Source organism: Sturnira hondurensis, unplaced genomic scaffold (genome assembly GCF_014824575.4).
Source record: "Sturnira hondurensis isolate 20B ecotype Veracruz unplaced genomic scaffold, ASM1482457v3 Scaffold0000780, whole genome shotgun sequence".
NCBI classification, from domain to species: Eukaryota; Metazoa; Chordata; class Mammalia; order Chiroptera; family Phyllostomidae; genus Sturnira; species Sturnira hondurensis.
In genome coordinates, this window is record NW_028073411.1 from 17396846 (window position 1) to 17418533 (window position 21688).

Here is a 21688-nt window from a genome sequence, read left to right on the forward strand (position 1 = left end):
TGTCCTTCTGACCCCCAACCTGGGACTCTAGGGAAAGGGACAGGGGCAATTGAACAGACTGCCCCCTGACCCCACCGGCCTCCCCCCACCCCCGGAGGTATGCGAGGGGCCCAGCCCAGCTCTGAAGTCCCAGTGCTGCTCCTTCTGGTTTGTAGGCCCTGCAGGTCAGTGAGGGGCTGATTAAACGGGGGGCAGGGGGCGGGGGACAGTGGAGGACCCTCCACCAAGACCAGAGCAGGAGGCTCTAGTATCCTGGAGCCTGCCCTGTACGTGCCTCGCAGAATCTCGAGGCCCCGGGATTCTCCCCAGGGGGCTGAAAGCTGGGGTGGGCGCCCACGTCAGGCCCCCTGCAGGGCCTGGGACAGTGTCCCAGCACAGCGTGCACGCCCCAGGTGGCTCAAGGAGGCCCCCCTGCCTGGCCACCAGGCCAGGATGACAGACATTCGTAGTCTCCCAGTGCCCACCCTGCCCCGTGCTGAGCTCCTGCCCTGGGAGAGGGAGAGGGCCCAGGTCGGGCAGGGCAGGGCTGTGGGCTCCCAGGGTTCTCTGCAGACAAAGCCAGGTCTGAGTCCTGGGGTGCACTGCAAGGTGCCCAGGTAAGACCCAATGGTGCCTCCAGCAGAGGGCAAAGCACGGGTTACCAAGGCAGGGGTGTGGGCGTGGATGGGGAGGGTACCCAAGGAGGCAGGAGCCCTGTGGGCTTGGCAGCAGGAAGCTGGGGGCCTGCAGCTGCAGCTGCAGCCCAGAGACTTGTTCTGGCACCGGGGTTTGGGGACCACAGGCAGCAGGGCCGTGTGACCTTAGTCCCCAGGACTGTCATGCCCCACAGTCATCTAGCTCCCAGACATGTCCTGGCCCAGGAAGGGCAGGCCAAGGGGTGAGGGTGGAGTAGATGAGGGTCCTATCTGGTGCAGCTGGGGACAGAGGCTGGGCCTGGAGGCTGCGTGAATGCTCTGGGGTTCTCTGCGGTCCCCGAGGCCCTCCTGGAGACAGGTTCCCCGAGTCACAGAGGACTGGGGAATGCACCTGGCACAGGCCAGGTAGTCTTTCAGGTGGGCCCAGTGCTGGCCCCCTGGACCCAGCGTCTTCAGTCAACTTGGCAGCAGAGTGGGGGGTGTGGATCCTGTTTCCCTTTTTCCCATCACTGCCAGGGAGCTCAGGTACATTTTGTGCTCAGTCACAAAAGAGAACACCTTTACACCAGGCTTTCTGGGCCAGCGCCACCCCCACCCCAGCATGGAGAGCCCCGATGTGGATACAGTGATCACGCTGTCCCTGAAGCTCTCACTGGGCGCAGCCACAGAGCCTTCAGGAGGAACGCAGCCCATTCCCCGTCCCCAGGGCTTTCTTTGGGCCCAAGGTTGGCAGCCGACTCTGCTCCCAGGCAGCTTTCAGAGACACAGCAGTGCCCCAGCCTGAGTCTCAGGCCTGCTGTGCCCCTGCCCTGCCTTGCCCTAGCCAGCCCGGGAAGGGTGTGCAGACCCTTCCAAGGCCCCCACCAATGCACTCCCCCCACCCACCCCCACAGCTGCATCCACCGCTCCTCACAGCCCAGCTAGTCCAGTGGAGGCTGATGATCAGGGCGGAGGGAGACCAGCGCGCCCTGGGCCCTGGTGACAGACTCTGAGCCCTTCCTTCCTCCCCCTACGCACTTCTCCGCTCCCACCCACCTCGGCTCCCGGGCCCCACCCACATCCACACAATGCCCCTGGGAAGCCCCAGAGCAAGGGGTGGGTGCTGCCAGCACCCAGGGAAAGCCAGGGCTGTCACGCCGCCAGGTGCCCGCGGCCTTCAGCCTGGCTGCCCACCTCCCACCCCGCCCCTGGCCTGCGGCAGGCAGGGTAGGGGGACGCTGATGGAGACCGACTGCCACGGGGGTGGGGTTTGGCTCTGCCGAGAGCTGCAGCTGCCCAACCAGACTGAAGACGGGCCCACCGATCTGTGTGTTTTGATGCGAGGCTGAGCGGAGTACTTGAGCCTGCGACGGATGTGATATAAAAATACAGCCGGCTGCCAGCACAGCCGGGAAGGACAGCTTCCTCGCCAGCAAGTGCCACAGCAAGTGTCTGCTCCCGCCCTCAGCGCCCCCCCACCCCCCGCCGGAGCTGGGGGTTGGACCAGGGACGGAGCTGCTTTCCCAGCTTGTGCACCCGGCTGCAGGCTCCCAGAGGCCTTTTTCTGATTTCCGTGCTGAGCCATGACAGGCTATTCTGGATAATCCTTTCCCCTCTTCTCTTTCAACTCAGCAATTAAATGAGAATACAGGAATTAATGGAAACAAATGTATACCCACTTACATCTTGTAAGAGCCACGCTGGCAGTGGGCTCGGGCCGGCTCCACGTTCAGGCCAGTCCACCCTCTCAGGGTCCGCCTTCCAGGATCTCCCTGTAGAGGTTCTGTGAGATTTGGCCCAAGCCCGAGGGACGGCCCACAGCGGGAAGGTGGCGGTGTCCGAGGCTACTCCAGCGCGAGGCCCCGAGGGCGCTGAGCTCACGGAACACAGAGCGGGGGTCTCAGGGCAGGGGCCGGACACTTCTGGGCTCACGGCAGCCGCTGCCGCTCACACCCGTGCGTCCTGGGCCAGCTCCGGGCCTCCGTTTCCCCAGCCGCAGGTCGGTGCTGAGGAGACATGAAGGTGGGACAGGTGGGCGCGGCGGATGGACCCACCCCTCCGACAGCCGGCAGGTGGGCAGAAGCCAGGCCCCCGCTCAGCAGGGCAGAGAAATCCCCCTGAAGGGTGGTCCCTGGAACACGGTGGGAGCAGCCAGTGCTCGGGGTCACCAGCAGGGTGTCAGCATCCCTACTTCGTCCACGCAGACAGCAAGACGCTGCACGAGGCCCGTGTCCCTGCGGCAGTGCAGCAGCCGGGGCGGGGGGGGGGGGGGGGGGGGGGGGGGGGGGGGGGGGGGGGGGAGCCAGGTCTGTCTCTGTTTATCCAGCTGAAGAGAAAGCCTCTCCAGGCAGCAATTAGGGTGGAGTGGGGAACATCTGCTGCTGAATGGGACATGAGGCACCGGCTGCCGCAGCCGGTGCGACAAGTGGAGACAGCGTGGAAGGTGTGACTCCTGGGTCAGGGAGGGAGGGAGTGTGGACATGCTTCCACAGGCCATGATGCGCGCCCCTGTGGGAGACTGTGCTTGTCCCTGAGAAGAACCCCTGGGGGTCCCTGCCCCCACTGTACCCAGGGGGCCCTGCCGCTCAGAAGCAATGCCTGTGTCGATGTGCCATCTCAAGCGAAGTCACCCCTGGGGGGCCCCAGTTCGGCTGGCAGGCTGACCAAAGACTGGCAGGCTTCAAGCAATGCTCCCCAGTAGGGGGGTGGAGGCCCCAAGAGGGTCAGGGTTTGCTGAGCTGGCTTGGCCATCCTGCGGCAGAGCCGGGCCTCTGACATGGGCGCCCCTCCAGGTCCCCACACAAAGGAGACAGGTCAGGGATGTTCTAGTTGGTATGAGCTTTTGCGGAGCTGGACACAGCCACCCCACCCCCTCCACCCCAGGTCTGGGCTTCAGCCCGTGTCCCGGAGCTGAAACTCAGCAGGTGTGGAGTACCCCCTGAGTTGGTGTGGACGTGGTCTGGAGGAGCTTGGCCAGCCAGCCTGTCCTGAGGACCCGTAACTTGGGGTGATGAGGTCTGGCATCATAGAGAGGTTGGGGTGTCTAAGGGACAGCCCTGGCACGCGGACCGGGAAAGAGGCTTGGGGACTTGAGGACCAAAGGAAGGACCCGGGGTTGACCCCTCCGGACAGACATGTGGCCACCCCAGGCCAAGGGCAAGTGGGTGGCGATCCAGGACAGAGTGGAGCTGGCAGGCAGGGGAGGGGCAGGGAGGGGCCACAAGAAAGGCAGGGGCGCCCAGGGCCTGGAGGGTGGGAGGCTCACCAGCAGGGGTCCTCGGCGCCAGTCCCTCCCAGGCCAACAAACTCAGCGTGGGTGTGCGTGCACGTGCCTGTTCAGGGGAAACCGGGCCTCCCCCTGCAGTGCCCAGGTCCTGCTCCTGCCCCTCCCCCGAGCTATCCCAGCTCCAGGCTCCGCGGCAGGCCAGCCAGCCGAGCCCTGGGTGCGGGCAGGCTCCAATACCTGGCTCTCTTCTAGCCACCCTCTTCAAGCCTCAGTGTGGGGTGAGCAGCGACCTGGGGGGAGGGGGTGGGGACCTGAGGGGAGCCAGGGGCAAGAGACTGACATGAAGGGAGTAGGAGGGGCCAGTAGGCTCTGGCCTCTCCCCAGCAAAGCAGGCTTCCCCCCACCTCACCCCCCAGGGTTTTCCAGCCTCCTTGTTCAAAACAGCAAAAAATTGGCAAAGGCCTCTGGTCTGTGACAGGATCTGGAGGCCAGCCTTGGCCTCAGCGCCACCCCAGACCTGCTCGGGACAAGCGTCCGGGCTCCCTGGGCCCTCCCAAGGGCCCCGCCCACTACGTCCGCAGAGGCGTGGCTAGTCCACAGCCACCAGGCAGAACTTCGGCCTAAGACGCTTTCGGCTGCCCCTCCTTCTCCCCCGGGGAGGGGCTGCCAGGCCTGGGCAGTCCCTGGTGGGACCACAGGTATGAACAGAGGACAGCCCTCCAGGACCTAAATCTGAAGTCAATCCGAGGGTTCCGGTTAGCCAGTTACAGCGCAAGGATTCTGAGCATATAACCTACACGCAGGCAAAACACTTTGGGGTAAAGAAGAAAACGACCTCCCCGTGCTCATCCAGCGGAGCGGGGAGGGTTAGAACCCGGTGACGTGGAGCGTCCTGCTTCACCCTGGGGGGAGGTTAGGCAGGGGGAGGGTCTGGAAGCCACCCCCAACTGGCCGCTTAAGTACTGACGGCTGCGCCCACAGGTAGATTACAAAGGTTTATTTAGAAAATAGTCTGATAATTTGGGCTGTCATTTTTGGCAAACATGTATATACTTTCAGGAACCAAAGCCCGTCAGCGTCCTCCTTCCTGCCCCCAGACCGCCGCCCCCTCTAGGTCTTAGGGAAATCAGCCCTTACTTGGGGAGGTGGATCTGGGGGGCGGTGTGCGCGGGGAAGGGGCGGCTCCTCACCCATTGGGAAGGTCGCAAATGCCGCTGCGGTCTAACACCTGACCGAACAGCCACACCTAGCAGGGCACCCGGTGGCGTCCGGGCCTGGAGCCCCAGAAGCGGCCCCTCGCTGAGATGGGGAGGCAGAGGCGCCTCCCTTTCTCCTCCCCTCTCCCGGGGGCCCTCGAATCTCAAATCCTGGACCCTGCCCTGCGCCCTGGAGGCCGATCCATCCCTGGCTCTCTGGGGAATCCAACCCAGGGTCCTCCGGGAGCCACGCCCGCCCGGCCCCTCCTCCCGGAGAGGCCCGGGGTCGCCGCAAGTCACTGCCTGAAACCCCTTTTCCTCCGTCGGAAGAGGATGTGCTTGAAGGAGCGCCGGAAGTCCTGGTTGAAGATGGTGTAGATGACCGGGTTCAGCGAGCTGTTGCAGTAGCCGATCCAGAAGAAGAACTTGAAGAGCGGGTCGGGCACCTGGCAGGCCTCGCGGCAGATGCCGTACAGGCTGTAGCTGAAGAAGAAGGGGAACCAGCAGAGCACGAACACGCCCATGACCACGGCCAGCACGAAGGTGAAGCGCTTCTCGCGCGCCTGAGCCACCTTGCGGCGGCACACACTGCTCCGCGCCCGGCGCCGGCGCGACAGGAAGAACTCGACGGACCGCGAGCTGGCGCGAGACAGGCGCCCGCTGGGGCCCGGGGACCTCGAGGCGGCGAGCGCGCCGGGCTCCGCAGGCCCGGGAGCCAGCACATCCGCCCCGCCCGCGGCCCCCTCTCCTGCCGCACGCTGCCGCCCGCCCCGCCGCAGCGCACACCGACGCCGCCGCCTTTCTGCCGCCGCGCTGCTGTCCTCCGGGTCTACGTCGGCGCGCGGGCGGCGCGGGGGCGCGCAGTGCCCGTTCTCGCCTGCGCCCGTCGGCGCCCCCAGCCCGTTCTCCGTGGTCGGGGACGCGCCGTCGGGGCCCGCGGTCGTGTGCTTCTCGCTGAGCGTGCGTGTGCGCAGCTTAGCTACCCGGTAGATGCGCACGTAGACCAGGCCCATGATCAGGCAGGGAGCGAAGAAGGAGCCGATGCAGGAGGAAAGGATGTACCAGGTCTCGTCGTTGAGGCCGCACTGCGGGTAGGCGGTGCCGTCGGGCTTCCGGTAGAGTGAGACCAGCGGCGGGAAGGAGATGACGGCGGAGATGAGCCACACAGCCACGATCGTGGCCTTGACGCGGCGCGGCGTGCGCTTCAGGTTGTACTCGACAGCCTGCGTCACCGACCAGTAGCGGTCCAGGCTGATGGCGCACAGGTGCACGATGGACGAGGTGCAGAAGAGCACGTCCAGTGCCAGGTACACACCGCACCACACCTGCCCGAAGTACCAGTAGGCCATGAGCTCGTTGGCCAGCGAGAAGGGCATGACCAGGGTGGCCACCAGGATGTCAGCCGATGCCAGCGACACCAGGAAGAGGTTCTGCGGTGCACGCAGCGCTCGGCTGGTCAGCACGGCGATCACCACCAGCACGTTGCCCACTACGGTGAAAACGATGAGGAAGCCCACCACGGCTGCCAGCCCCGCCACCGCACCTGCGGAGTACTGGCCCGGGGGCGGCCCCCAGGCGACCGCCGAGGCGTTGGCAGCCCCGCGGCCGCCCCCCTCGCCAGCGCCGCTTGCGTTGGGGCCCACCACTGCCGCCGCCGCCGCCAGAGCCGCCGCCAGCGCCGGGGACGCCATGGTCCTCCCGCGAGCTACTCGGTCCCGCCTGGAACCAGGACGCAGCTGCGGCAGCTCGGCAGCCCCCCAGCTTGGGTCGGCGCCCGCATCGCCACCTGCTCCTCGGGCTCGCCCGCCGGGGTCCGAGGCTCCCCGCAGCCGGCCCTCGGCCGCGGTGGCTCCGCGGGCGAGCGGCGCGCCGGAGAGCGTGGCTGCCGGGCTCCCCGCAGCTGCCGCGCGCGTTAGTGCAGAGCAGGAGGTGCCCGGAGCAAACGGCGACGCGGCGGCGGGGGGGGGGAGGGGCAGGTCCCAGGGTCCTCGCGTGGCCCCGCCCTCGGCCCCCGCTCACCAGGAGCGCCCCAGCCCCGAGACGACGGCGAAGCGGCACCCTAACGGGCGGGCCCCGCGGCCCCGGCACTCGGCCGAGGCGCAGGCTGCAGCAAGCAGCCCGGGAGCTCTACCTCCCATTCGGCCGGCTACGGCCGGGAGCCCTGGAGTGCGGGCCGCCGCTCCTCCAGGCCCCCACGCGCAGCCTCAGGCTCTAACTTTACTTTCCCGGGCAGGGCACCGCCGCACGTCCTTCTCCAGCCCCTCCTCCTTCTGCTCTCAGCACGGGCGCCCCCCGCAGTCCGTGCTCCGCCGTGCGGGCGTCGCCTCGCTCGCCTAAGCTACGCCGCCGCCGCCGCCGCCGCCTCCTCCTCCTCTCCGCCGCCGCCGTGCGGAGCGCGCGAGTGCAGCCGCCGGGGCTCGGCTTCCAACTTGGGTAGAGTTGCGCAGCAGGGAGGCGCGCGGGGGACGGGGGGCAGGGGCGGCCTGGCGGTCAGGCCAGCGCCGCCAGCCCGGGGGGAGCGGGCCGGGAGCCGGAGCCGGCGGCCGCCTCAGCAAACCTGCCTGCGCAGCGCCGGGGAGGAGTCCGGGCGGTGGGGCGGTGGCGCGGGGCGCGCGCCCTCAGCGAGGGCGCCCCCTCCAGGGCCGTCTGCAGTCTGCGGGACGGTGTTGAGTGTCGGCTGGCCTGCGCGGTGAGCTCCGGGAGCCTGCTCTCAGACAGCAGCATCCTCGCCTGGCCCCGGGCACACGCACACGCGGGCGTGCACACTCGCGCGCAGCACCGGCCGGCCGGGGTCCGCGGCCTGATTGGAGAGCCAGCCTCTCGCTGGCTGTCCTCCGAGCGCGGGGTCCAGCCGTGTCTCCGGTCAGTGCTCCCAGGCAGAGCCACCTCCGCATCCCTGGCCTTGGTTCCATGCCTTACCTACTTGCATGACTCATGACGGCGGCGGCCGTGGAAACCCCAGGCAGACTCCCAAGCTCTGCACCCGTGTTGGCAATTGTTGAAGTTTAATTCTCATGCTGGGTGGGGGGTGTTCAAAACTACCACCTCTAATACCCCCAACCGAATCGCCCCGATGACGGGAGTTTTTGCATGGGTGCCTCATTCCTGCCGGCGCAGGGATGAGTGGTCAGGGTCATGTGCTTTGCCCTGTCGACTGTGCCTGTTCACCGCAGATGTGCACTGTCACTCCCCGGGAGTCCAGGGTCCGTCCCTGCCCCCGGGCAGCCCGAGGGCTGTGGGAGACAGACCTTGGGGAGAGGTTGGAGTTTGGGGCTTGACATTCTTGCTGGGATCAGCGGGAAGAGCTTTCCGCTTCCAGCACCACACCAGGCTGGTGGCTGCCCCCTGCCTCCTTAGATGGTGGAGTTGGGGGCGGTCACTCCTGGGGCTAGAGGAGAGGTGGGACCCTTTTGGCGGGGAGGGAAGGGAGCAACCCCCAATGCCCAGTGATGCCTAGAAACGTAGGTGGTTTCTGGGCCTCTTAGAGCTTCCCAGGGCCTCTAAGGGCCTGACGCAGGAGCGCTCAGAGGCCTCAGCGGAGATACCAGCAATGGAGCCTTGTATCCTAGTTAACCACGTGACACAGAGGAGGTGGGAGCCCAGGCAGGGCCTGCAGTCAGGCATTGCAGCTGGCGGGCCTGCCGCAGAGGGGCTGAACCTCCACCACCCATCTCAGGCACTGAGGCGCCATGCAGGTGAGAGGTGTGTGGCCTTGGGAAGGTGGGAGGCCACCATCCTTATGAAAGGTCCTCCTGGTTCTAGGGGCCTAAAGGTGCCACCAATTGGAGCACCTGAGGGTGCGTTTTGTAGGGAAGACGGGCACACACCTGCATCCTCCCTCCGTCGACCCGCTCACTGGCATCAGCATGGAGGCACTGGCCACACCCTGAGATGGGTGTGGTGGATGCCATCAATGCCTGGGAGTGAGGTTTCCCTGAAGGCTGACTGGAGGAGGGGGCATTTGGGGAATGAAGGGGTGTGAGGGGAAGATGAGAGGCCCTAAGGGTATGTGCCTGGGACGGGGGTAGACTCTGTCTTGGAGGGCAAAGAGCCAAGGGAAGACGCGGCCATCTGGTATAGGTTGTGGAGAGCTCTCTCCCTCTCCCAGTTCCCAGGCAGCCATGGGGGCCAGCGCAGGAACATGCAGGGTCCAGGTTCCACTCGATACCTCACGTGTTCTCAAGCAGGGAGAGCGTAGCACAAGGAATTGGGGGGGAAAGGACCACGAGCAGTGAGGGCCCAAAGGAGATAGGACTTGGCACTGCCCGGGAACTGGCTACCCAGCCAGGACAGGCTGGGGGTGTCTGGTGCGCCTGGACACCCTAGAGACTCCTGGCTGGCCTTTACCTCAGGTCACAAGCATGGCACTCTGGCAGCCCGTCTGTCCCTGGCCCGAGTAGGAGGAAGTGCCTCTCCCGTAGGTCCTCGGGGTCCAGGGGCAGAGGAGAGCCAGGCCCCCGAGGGGTTCTTGGAGTAGAGTGGCCCTTGGCTGGGCTTCGGGGCTGCACGGGACGCAGGCTTGCCTACTGCTGTCCCCAGGAGAGCCAGGGTGGCCTGTCACCCCAGACATTGGCACACATTCCTGCTTATCCTGCAACAAGCAGAACGGCATGGCCCACGACAGACCACCTGTCCGAAAGGGTCACTGATGGCCAGGTCTGGGCGTGGCAGCACCTGGAGAAATAACGGGGAGGTGTGGTGAGGGGTCAGGCTGCACTGCGGCAAGGGGGGACTGGGGCACATGGGAGAGAGGGAGAGGTATATCTCAGAGGAAGCCACATGGAAGGGGAGCATTCGTGCCCTTCAGTGCCACCCCTCCGGCCCCAGGATGAATGGGGCCCAGAGGGGTCCGTCTAGCCAGGGCCACACCCAGGGACATTGGGTCTTGGCCCCGTTGCTCGGGGAGGCATTGAGGTGCAGGCCTGCCGGGACACCTGAGATGAAGTGCTCTTTGCTCCACAAGGGGCCTCAGCCTGTCTCCTTGTACCCCATAGCTGAGTACATGTGTGCATACACAGGGTCTACATACCCACATGCACACACAATATAGGTGCACACACCCATGCATGCATACTGGGCACTGCACATGTGCATGACTTGGTGCCTCACAAATACACATGTGCACGTCCATGTGTGTACACTCCCAGCAGGTGTGCACACATGTCTGCACGCCATACACCTGCACATGTGTATGCATACACTTCATGCATGCGCACATACATATCCGTGTGTGCAATGTCCACACAAATGTGTGTGGTTGTGTGTGCATGCTATGTGCATGTACATATGTGTATAAGTTCATGTGTGCACTCTTGTGTGCTTATGTGTGTCGTGCATGTGTGCACATATGGCCACACACATGCACCAGTGCCTCACTCGCCCTCCCAGGCTGCAGGGAGCAAGTATTCTTGTTGCGTCATCTGGGTGGTTCCTCCCGGGTTTCGGGCTGGTCCTGCCTCGTCCTCTCTACCTTGTTCAGATGGCTCTGTGGCCCCCTCACTCCAGGCTGTGAGCCCACCTGTCACCTTCTGCGTGGCCCTGGGGCCTGGGCACGTTCCGTTCTGCAGGTCAGGAGCCCTTGGCCGGACTCTCCCTGTGACTACCCCTCCCCACGTGTTGCATGAAATTCCTCCCCAGGAGGCCTCCCTGCCCTTCCAGGCCCCTCACTGTCCTCTTGCCCCCTCTGGTGACTGTCAGTGACCACATCTCTCTCAGCTGTAGGCTCCTGAGACCGGCCATGTCTGCGTCCCACCTCCCGGTAGCAGGGCCGGCTCACAGCCTCCAGCAGGACCTCGGTGGAAGTGTAGCGGAGGGGCGGAGTCCTGTGTGTGAGATCAGAACCCTTGTGCGTTCCCCACGTTCTCCAGCCTCCTCAGCAACCCTGGGCACCCGCTCTGCGCTGGGCGTGGGGCGTCCCACGAGCACAGAGGAGCCATGCCCCCACCCAGCAGGCCAATCCAGAGGCCGAGGTTGTTGGCTGGCGGGGCGGCTCCCACTCTGCCCGGTTGGCTATCTGGCAGCAGCAGAAGCTCCTGCCTTCCTGAGCCTTGGTTTTTCCATCTGTACAATGGGGTGTCGGACGGGCTGGTTCTAAAACCCATGCCAGCTCTGCTTTTGCTGAGCTGCCTGCCCCTGCAGGTGGGGGTGTGTCTGTCTGCTGTCCTGCCCTCCATCGGCGCCCAAGGCAGTGGGGCAGAGCCCTGGGCCGGGTTGGTGCAGAACAGCAGAGCCAGCCTGGTTTCCGGGGCCTCCAGGCTGGGAGGACCTGTTTTCTCCTTCCAGCTGAGCTGAGGGGTTTTTCACCCTTTACCTGAAATTTTATCTTTACCGAGGAGGTCGGGAAAGTGAGCCTTGCTCCTCTCCCTGCCCCTCCCTGAAGGGTCCAGAGCTGCTTTGTCTTGTCAGAACGTGTCCAGGCCTCGCTGGCCTGGCGCCTGGCCCTCCACACAGCAGCCCGAGGCAGAGCCCACTGCAGTACCCATCACGCTGCTGGGCTGGCACAGCGGAGCCAGCGCCAGGCCCTGTGAGAGAGCTGCTTCAGGGACTATTTTAGATTTGCGATGAGTGCAGTAGGTTAAAGTGGTGGATCAGCCTGTCTCGGGGCGCAGCCCAGGGCTTGCTGGAGTCACGCTGGCTCCCCATACGGGTGTGGCTTGGCTTTCTCACGGCTCCCCTGTCTCCAGCCTGCCCCTCCAGCTGGTCCAAGTCTGACCAGGTCCACCATCTAGGGACTGCCGCTGCCCAGACCTCTGAGCCTGGCCCTCTGGGCCCCCCAAGTCTGGCCTACCCTGTGGGCAGCCCTTCATTCCTTGGTCGTTGATTTAGTCCACAGATGTTCACGGGGCACCTCTGGGTGCCAGCCCCCATGGGATTCTAGACAGAGGGTGGGTGGCCCTGCAGTCCGGTGTTGGCCTTTGCGTCGCCATGTGATTGGACCAGTCACCTGCCCTCCCTGAGGCTCAATGCCTGTGCACTGAGGCACAAGACTCACAGCTCCTACTGGACACTGGTCCCCTGCAGGCTGGCAGGTGCCACCAGGAGATGACAGCGGAGCCAGGCTGAGCCGAGCATCTGAGGACTCAGCTTGGAGTTGCTGGGTCTACAGCCTCGCAGCTGGGGCGCCGAGGGCGAGTGGCCTGACCCTCCGAGCTTCCCTCCTCGGGAGGGCGCACTGGGCCTCTCTCCCTCAGGCACCGAGAAGGGTGACACCTTCACCGCCAGCCCCTGGGACCCGGCTCGGGGGAGGCAGGCAGGCCTTGAGGAACGCTGATGTGAGATTTTTCTTTATATGTCTCTGCACTGTTTAACTTGTTCTGACAGCTAGAGTTACTTTGGCAAATAAAAAATTCTAATAAAAAAGCACTCAGATCTCACCCTGGCTGGTGGTTAGCAAGCTCCGGGAAAGCAGAACCGATATTATTTCTGTTAGAATCACCATCCGCCTGTATCCCAGCTGGTGGGGTCCACTCTCCCAGTCCTTCAGGCCCATCCCAGCCGCGGCTGGCCCACGGGGGCACACAGTGTTCCCGGCAGCCTGCTCCATCCCAGGGTAGAGGGCTCGGATTATTTTTAACGTGAGCACATGATCCCAGTGCCCCTGTGGGCCAGGCTCTGTGCGGGCCTTGTGGCCTCGGGGAAGTCAGCCTCACGCCTGCTCTTGGGACTGCTCTCCTGAAGGGAGACACTGCCACATGGGGGCTGTGCTGCCGTGGGAGATTAAGGGGCCTTTGCACTTGGCCTCCACGTGGAGACACTTCCTCAGCCAAGCCATTTGCTTCCTAGCAGCTTCCTCCACTTCCTCATGTACTGCTCTCCCCATCTGTCCCCCTCACTCCAGCTGTTCCAGCAGGGCGTTGACCCTGGAGTTGGCAGGTGGCCTCCCCCCGGGGCCAGGCCCCAGGCCCTCCACCCAGGGCTCTCCTCTGCAGGGAGCTGCCAGGATATTCGGCAGATTTGAAAGATTCTTGTTTCATTTCCCCCTCTGGGAGTTGGGTGCTCTTAACATCCCTACTTTGCAGATAGAGAAGAAAACACAGGCAGACGTGGCTGCCAGGTCTCCAAGGAATGTTCTGGCGGTTCCAGGCTCTGGCTCAGGCCCCTGGCCCGTTCTGTCTCACTGCCCACCTTGGGTGCCTCCAGGGTGACCACCCACACTAACGAAGAACCCCCAGGAGCCTGAGCTCCACATCAGAGGCTTCTCTCCCCCGCCACGGTGGTCTCTCTGGGCACCCCCAGCTAGCCGCGGCCCTCCCAGGGCCAGAGCTGCTGGGTCCCCTCAGCCTGTTGGGACAGCACCCATGTTTATCAGCCCCTGACCCTGGTGCCCAGCACGCTGCAGGAATGAGCAGGACCCCTTAGAAGACCTCTGTGAGGAAAGTGTTTTCTTCCTGCTTTCCTGTGAGGACAGACGGTCCGGTCGAGACCTGGAGAGCACCCAGCCTGACGTGCCACGTGACCTGAAGTCACATTCTCTGCACCCAGCTGCGTCTATTCACCAAGCACCAGCTGTGCTCAGGGCCCTCCCCTGCTGCACCCAGGGTCTGCAGCCACCGGGGCTCGGTGCTGCCTGCTCTGCCCAGGCCTCAGGATGCAGAGGACAGCCCCTGGACCAACTGGGCCCAGGTGCCCATGCACGGGCAGGTGACCAGGTGGCCTCGGCCTGTTGGTCCAGGGGCCGTCCTCTGCATCCTGAGGCCTGACCCACCCTTCACACCATGCCCATCCAGGATCCAGGAACATGCCTGGGGGGAGGGCTAAGTAAAGGAGAGCAACTTCCTGCCCAGAGTTTGAGAATCTGGCATGTGCTTCAGAGCTGGAAGGGGTTCGGAGACGTTCTCCTTTTGTTTGGCTTTGATATTCTTTCAGCTGGGAAAGTGCAGAAGAACCTGGGCCGTGTTTGGGGGGATGAGACCGGTCGCATTCACACCGACTCGGGCACTAGCCCCACTTCCCACGCTGGGCCCGACTCCGAGCGCCCTGGGTGGCAGGCCTGGCCGTCCTTGCCCCGCCTGCCACTTAGAATGTGAGTTCTGGAACCGGGCACCACGGTCTCCCAGGCAGCCAGATTTCTTGTAGCAGTTCCCACCCCAGAAAGGCTTGGACTTAGACCAGGCCATTCGTCACGGGAGCAGCGGGGCGGGGCCTGAGGCCTGAGGCTGCGAGTGAGTCAGGGAGCAGTGGATGCTGCTGTAACAAGGTGACCCTCAAACTCGGCTGTTCGGACAGATGGGCTGGGGTTCCTCCCATGTGGAGGTCTGGATGGGCCCACACAGCTGCCCGACGAGGCTGAAGATGCTGGCACCTTCCGCCCTTGCTCGGCCATCCCCAGTGGGCAGCTCCCACCCCCAGACCACCGCCCTCAAGCCTATAGTCTACACAGTGGGGAGAGGATGGGCCAGGGCACCCTCGGCTGAGAGTCGCACAGGGCCCGTAGGCTGACATCTGATAGGTCGGAATGTGATCACACAGTCACGCTGCAAGGGAGGCTAGGAAATGTAGTCTGTAACAAGGCAGCTGTATGCCAAGATAAATGTGTCCAGGGTTTCCAGGCCTGGACACTGTTCGCATTCGGGGGGTACCGCTTTGTGGTGGGGGCTGTCCTGTGAATTGCAGGATGTTTAGCAGCATCCCTGGGGGCATCCCTACCCACTAAGGGCCAAGAGCAACACCCAGGGGGCAAAGTCACTCCTAGCTGGGCACCACAGGCCCCCATCAAGTGCCCACAGTGCCCAGGGAGGAGGCGGGGCCGGGCTGGGGTGAGGCTGGGGAGCACGACCCGCAAGCTCGGGGCACCTGGCCAGCTGTCATGCCAGAAGGTGACAGACATCCGGATTTTCACGTGGGCTGTCCCAGCCGCTCACAGACCCAGCTAAGAAAGGGGGGAAGCTGCATGCTTGTTACCAGCCGGAGGGGCCATGTCCTAATCCCAGAATCACTGAGGGCGACCCCCCTGGGAAACAGGGTCTCTGCCGATGCAAAGTGGGTGGGGTCGTGCCGGAGGGCGTGGGCCCTGAGTCAAGTGGCCAGTGTCCTTTCAAGGAGAGGAAGAGACAGGCACATGGAGAAGCCATCAGACCCTTACGTCTGGGGTCACTGGGACAGAGACAGGCCAGACGGACTGACTGGTCCCGTCCGACTGGCGAAGCTGAGGCTATGGCCCCTCAGAACCTGGGCTGGATGGACGGGACTGGTGCTGGCAGCAGCCAGGAGCCCCTCCGCCCGGCCACAGCCTACATGGTGCCCCTGGGTCCTCTCAGAACTTCAGTCTCCTCTGGTAAATGGGGCGTCTCACCGGCCTGGGGCAGGACGAGGCCTCCCCAAGGGGGCACTGCTGAGCAGGTATGAACACCACCCCGCCACTCACTCACGGGCTCGCGCAGGTCACACGGCCCACCCAGCACGTGCCACCAGGGTTGTGCTCCCCCACCTTGCAGCCCCCCGTGTCTCCCCACAGCTCTCTTCCTCTGGCTCCTGAGCTCCAGGGTCTCCTCCCAATGTGATGCCCTGTAACCCCGGGTGCTTGGTCCTCAGCTTACCCCTCTGAGTAAGTGGCGTGGCCCAGCCTTTCTCAGGCTCTCCCAGCCCTGAAAGTTCTAACTGGGTAGGATCCTGTTCAGGCAGCCCGGGATTCTGAGCTATTGTTATGCAAGAACACGGGAGCACAAAGCCACTTTTCAGAGACAAAAGAATCGGTTGACGGCAGCAGGCTCTGGCATTGTGCTCAGAGAAACTATTTTAGAAGGAGCCCCTGTTCACCGCAGTGTTAATCGAATTGTCCTGGGAAACCGTGTGTGGCTCCCACAGGAGGGTTGCATCACAGGACGTGCTACCGTTCAATTTCTAGGAAAGAGGTGTCACTAGATACCTCATTCCAGGTGTCGTTCCAGTTACATCCGAAAAATAGGCGCATGAATCCTGTGAGGCAGCGAACGCACCTCACACGCGGAAGACGCACCTGCCGGCTGCAGAGCTGTCCGCCCTTCACCCTGGCAGGAGCGATGGAAGACCGGGGTGCCAGGGAGTGGAAACCCTTGCCACTCACCCTGCAAGCTGGCCTGGTGTCCAGGAGGGGGTGGCACCGGCTGGCCCTGCCCCTCCACACGGGTCCCCAGGGCTTGCAGCCTGGGTGGAGGCAGAGGAGGTGCTGTGTCCCAGGCTGCTGGCGTGGGTGTCACCCCCACCCTCCACCCAGAGGAGCTGCCCCAGAGGGGTCTTCCCAAATGGGACCGTGCGCAAACCCACGCCACCTGCGGCCATCACTGGCAGGAAGACGGGCAGGCTTGGGCCCAGAACTCAGCTCGTAGGGGTGTGGTGCCGGCCCCTCGCACCTCTCCTGGAATTCCAACAGCTCCACTCTCCCCTAATGACCTCCACACTTCCACACCTTCCTGTGTGGGCCCCCTCTGCACAGAGCACCCTTCCCACCATGACTTTCACAGCCCGCTCTTCCTCATCTGCCAAGGTCAGCTCTGCCACCTCCTCCAGGAAGCCCTTCTGGGTCTCCTCAGGATGCCTGAGGGCTGTCAAGGCCCTATCCTATGGGGAGGATGCTCATCGTCTCACTCTCCTGAGTGCCGCTCCTTGCACTTGGGATGTTCAGGGCAGGGACCCAGGCGTCCCCCTGCACCCCAGGTCCAGCACGGGGCTGGGGTGGGGGGCAGTCCTTTATAGTGGCTGGTGGGGAAACGAGAAAGGAGCAGAGGGGAAACCCACACCCTGCGAGTCAGCAGCCTCCGTCCGTCTGCCCTTCCTGTGGGTGAGGTGGAGAGGGAGGCCTTCCCGCCAGGATGGGTTCTCGCGTGTTTCCAGAACCGCCCTGCCCAGCCCCCGCAGGCCTAGGCCTGGCATGTGCTCCCTCCATCGCCAGCTGTCACCAGGGGAGCCTTCCTTGTCCCTCGGCACCGTCCCCCCGCTCCCTGTAACCCCTCTGGGCACTGTCTGCTTCCTGACCCCACACCCACCCAGGCTGGGAAAGTTGTCCAGCTACATCCAACTGGACCGGTGGGAGGTGACCACTATGGGCCTGCCGGGCTCCACGGAGGCACAAGGGCCGTCCCCCCCCCCCCAGCTGTGGAGGTGAGCCGGGGCCTGACCGGAGAGTGTGACAAGGCCTGCTCTGCAGGGTCCCGGGGGCTCAGAGGAGGCAGGGGTCGGCCACCTGGGCCCCCCCAGATCCTGAGCCTGCACCACAGCTTTTCCTCATCGCCTCAACCTAATTACAAATGCTCCTTGGGTCATTCCCCGCTGAAGGACTCTTTCCGAGTGACCGCCTGCTCACCCGTGCATCCCTGCTGGAGCCCCACATGGCTTAAGCAGAAAGAGCAGGCACTCTGGGCTCTGTGTGCAGGACGCCAGCACAGCCAGGGGCGGCTGCGGGGGGTGAGGACTGGGGCACTGTCTCCCCATCTGGGCACCGCTCACTGGAGCATTTCGGCTCACCGCAGAGTGGCCAGCACTCCACCAGCGAGCCCCAGGGCGGCCTGCCTGCGCCGGACGACCCTCCACCCTGTCTGGACCCTGGAGCTCCCAGCCTCCGTCCCTTCAGGGCAGACGGCAGCCTGTACATCTGTCTCCAGGCGCAGGGCAGGCCTGGGCCCAGGGCAGCTCTGAGTCTCTGCCGCTGTCCGTCCCACCCCCAGGCACGACCCCTTCCTGGCTGGGTCGGGTGGTATCTGCAGGCCGGGGGACTGCTCCAGGGCAGAGGGGGGAAGGCCCTCCGCTCCTGCAGACTGAGCGCTTCCCTGGACCAGCCTTCATGGTGACTCAGCAGTGGCCAGCGCTGTCCTTCAGACTTCTGACCTTCACAGCCATCACTGGGGGGGGTGACTGCCCCTGAACACCACAGGCACACAGCGACCTCCGGTGTCACCTGGAAGGGGGGCAGAGAGCCTGAGACCACCGAGCATGGGAAGCCATGGAGGTCAAGGAGAAGGTCAGAACAGGACTGTGGAGTGGGCGGCAGCAACCCCTTACATAGTGCCCCGGAGGCAGGTGGGGCTGGCACTACCCACACACAGTCAAATGAGCTGGCCGAGGGACAGCCGGGATGGTGGCAGCAGGAGACGCCCCTCCCCAGGCGGGACACGCTGGGTGCACCCTGGAAACCAGCCATGGGGCACTGGATCCCTGGGACTGTGTGTGGGGCCAGGATCAGCGCCAGCATCTCCTGAGTGGCACGCAGCGGGGACCGCTGTCAGCGTGTTTAACCCCCACCCACTGCAGGCCCCGGCCCTGCTCCGAGGTTTCCAGGGACAGGCCAGCAGGGCCCGGCGGACAATGGGGATGCTCCCATCGGCACGGCACGCGGGCCTCGAAAAGCCCGTGCCCTGGTCTCATGAAGCCGTCAGGAGTGGGTCTCCATGGAAACCATGTCCTCGGGTGCTCACACAGATGAATATTTATTCAACTAGCCAGCACGGGCACGGAGGAGGCCTGGCTTCTGGCCGTGACCATCGTGGGCTCTGGTGTTGGAGGGGGACGCGGTGTTGGAGGACCCACGGAGGCCTAGACGTCCCACCCTGCGAGACCGCCACCATCGCCCTGTCCCACGGGGACACACGGAAGCTCAGAGTGGCACAGCCTCCCTGCTGAGAGCCACAGGTGGGGTGTGAGGCCCCAGGGGCAGGCAGGCCACTGCTCTCCTGCAGCCCAGCCCCCTGGATGCCCAGTCCAGGGCAGTGCGGCCGACGGCCCTGGACCTGCTGCCCCACACGTTGGCCGTGTGACCTTCAGCAGTCCCTGGAGCTGCCCTTGTCCCTGAGGGTCAGCGGTAATGGGGAGTCAGCATGCCGGGGTCAAGCTCCGGCGGGGGCCTCCCCCTGGCTCATAGCCCATGCTTGCCTGCTGGATCCGCAGATGGACGGTGAGGAGGCTGTGTGGGTCTCCTTGGTCTGGGCCCCAGTCCCACAGATACAGCTGCACCCTGGTGACCCCAGGCCTCCAACCCCCCCTCACTGGCACCCAACCCCATCACAGGGCGGGCTGGGAACTCAATGTGTGAACGTGGAGAATGCAGACGTTCAGACCACAGCCACAGGCCGGAGCATGCGGAGCCTGGCCCCGCGCCTGGCACACGGAAGGCAGATGAGGAAAGGCAGGCCAGGGCGCCAAGGGCCCCGGGACACCGCTGGTGGCTCCTCCCCACCAGCAGGCAAGTGAGGGGCACATCTGCCTATGCCCTGCCTATTGGCTGGGACGTCCTGAGGCACCCCAACCTGGTGCCCAGGCGGTGGTCAGGGGCCTGGCCCCAGATGCCCCAGTGAGACCCCATCTTCCACCAGCACGGCCCCGACTACCTGCTGGGGGTCCGAGCTGTGCTGGGGCCGGGCCTGGGCACCCAGGGACTGGCTGCTCCCAGGTGCTGTGCATAGGCTTCCCGAGGGCAGCTCTAGCTGGCAGGGTTGTCCCATGTTCATGTTCATGTCCCCAGGGCGGGAAGCAGGTGCCCCAAATGGAGCCGCTCCAGGTAAGGAGGTGGCAGGTGAAGGTGGCTCCCTTTCCGACAGCCCCGTTCCTGGACAAGGGGTTCTCTGCCTTGGGCCTCGGTCCGAGGGACATTCTAAAAGGGGAAATAAATGTTGTTTGGCCCCTACAAGTCTTCCCCAATTGGGATCTCTGGGGAAAGCAGTCTGGTGCTGGGAGGCACAGGTGTGTGCCCTTCATCTGCTGTGAGGGTGGCTTGGGGGCCCTCTGAACAAGGTTGGGGACCACAGAGGGCGGAGGTGGGGTCCCAGTCACACTCCCCACCTCCCTCCTGGCCCAGTCCTGCCCCCTGTGGTGGTCACCCCCACCTCCCACCCCGCACCCTCCAGGCAGGGCTGGCGCCTCCGCTTGGGGGCCGAATCAGCCGCATCTCCCTCTTCCCTCAGGTCTCGCTTTCATCACCAGTGACACACCTTGGGACAGAAAACCCGCCCCCGAGACAGAAGGTGGTCGGGAAGGCTCCTTTCTGTGCCCCGCAGGGTAGAACCCAAAGGAAGACCAGGCCTCCTCTCCCACTAGCAGGGGTCGGGCCGGTCCAAAGGCATCTGAGAGCAGAGACAAACCGTCAAAGGGCCGAACGGGCATTCCTCGGGGGCAGGTTGGCGTCCTCCTGGCACTGCGCCCTGTCTCAGGCCTGCTCTGTCCCATCCCTACAGGAGCCAGAGCACTCGGACCGGCCGGCACCCGCTGGCCCTCGCATCCCCGCCTCCGCACCCCAGGCCTGGCCCGAGTGTCCCCAATCACTAGGTGAGCCCTTCGCTCCCTTCCCAGCATGGCTCCGTTCTCCCCCAAACACGGCCGAGTTCCTCCCCCTCCAGGCTCCATGCTGGGCTGTGTTTGCCCACCTCACCCTGTGGACAGAGGGGAGCTGAACCTGAGACTGGCGACAGGCGGCCGCCCGCCAGGTCGGTTCTCTGCGTCATGCACATGGGAGCACGCCGCTGTGGCATTTCCCACAAAGTGACCACCGGGTGGCAATGACTGACAATGCCATGACAAAGAGCCCAAGTACGCCAATGGGCATTGGGAGGTGTTGTTTCAGGGTCAACGCCAGGAGGCGGGCCTGCCGGGCCACAGGGTAGTGGCGGGTGTGGCTCTGTCAGATGCCGGCCCCCCACCAGGGACACGCCACTCTGTGCTCCCTCGGGCGCTGTCTGGGCCTGTGTGACCCCACAGCCAAGCCGTGTATTTCTGGGTGGGTGACGGCATCGCAGGAGGGGCTCTAACCGGCACCTTCTCTGTGAAGGTGGACGCCTTCGTGTGGGTCCACGGGCCGTGTCCCCAACTGGGGGCTGATTTCCCTCCAGTTTGCCCACTTTTTCTACATGTTCGTGTTTTTGTTGCTCAACTTTGAAAAGTTCTTTGTATATTAGAGACCTTCTATCTGGGAAGCAACTTTCCAGAACTCCCGCGGAGCCTGCCTTGGACGTTGCGCGCTCCTTCTCCACGCACCGCAGGTTGCGGGTTTGTCTCCGTGCCTGTCCGCAGGCAGCATTTGTCCGTGTTAGCCCCCACCCCCCCGGAGTCTGGTGGCCCTCCCAGCTGGGGAGGGCTGCTCTGCGTTCACCTCTCGTGTCTATGGGTTTAAGTTTGTGCATTTAGACTGACCCTCTTAGGGGTTTATTCTTGGGTACGATGTCAGGATCGGGCCTAAGTTCCTCTCTTTGCAAAGTGCCATCTACTGGTCCTGGCACCCTGATCTTTGAAAGATCTGATTGCCGCAGGGGACCGACATGGCCCTTCGCCATGTGCTGGGCTTGGCCACAAGGCTGCTCCTGGCGTAGCGCTCGGTCCTTGGTGGTCTCGGGGGCCACAGTCAGCACCCACCTCCATCCGACGTCCACTGTCTGGGGAGGCCGGTGCCCCTGCCCCCCCGCAGTCTAGCCGTTCGGCACTCCCTCAGCTATTCTCGAATGTTTATTTTTCCATATGGACTTTTGGTATCAACTGTAGCTCCGTAAAAAAAAAAACGACCGTTGGAATTTTTATTAGGATCGTATTAAATTTGTGCCCTAAGTTAGGAGAACTGACATGGTGAGGGCGTTGGAACGCTCCTAACCTTTCTATTTCAGGCCTTTCTGTGCCTCTCAGGCGTGTTTTACGGCTTCTCTCTCACGGGCCGTGGATCTGTCACGTTGCCTTCCCTGCCGCAGGCGGGGGGCCAGGGTTTG

The 21688-nt window shown here is 64.1% G+C and overlaps 1 protein-coding gene across 1 annotated transcript; it reads right to left on the reverse strand.

Annotated features, from left to right (window-relative positions):
- Positions 1 to 4791: 4791 nt before the first annotated feature.
- On the reverse strand, positions 4792 to 7735 carry ADRA2C (adrenoceptor alpha 2C). The gene has a single exon (XM_037046535.1). It carries the CDS (start codon positions 6725 to 6727, stop codon positions 5333 to 5335), a length of 1395 nt encoding a protein of 464 aa, XP_036902430.1. The 5' UTR covers positions 6728 to 7735; the 3' UTR covers positions 4792 to 5332.
- Positions 7736 to 21688: the final 13953 nt, after the last annotated feature.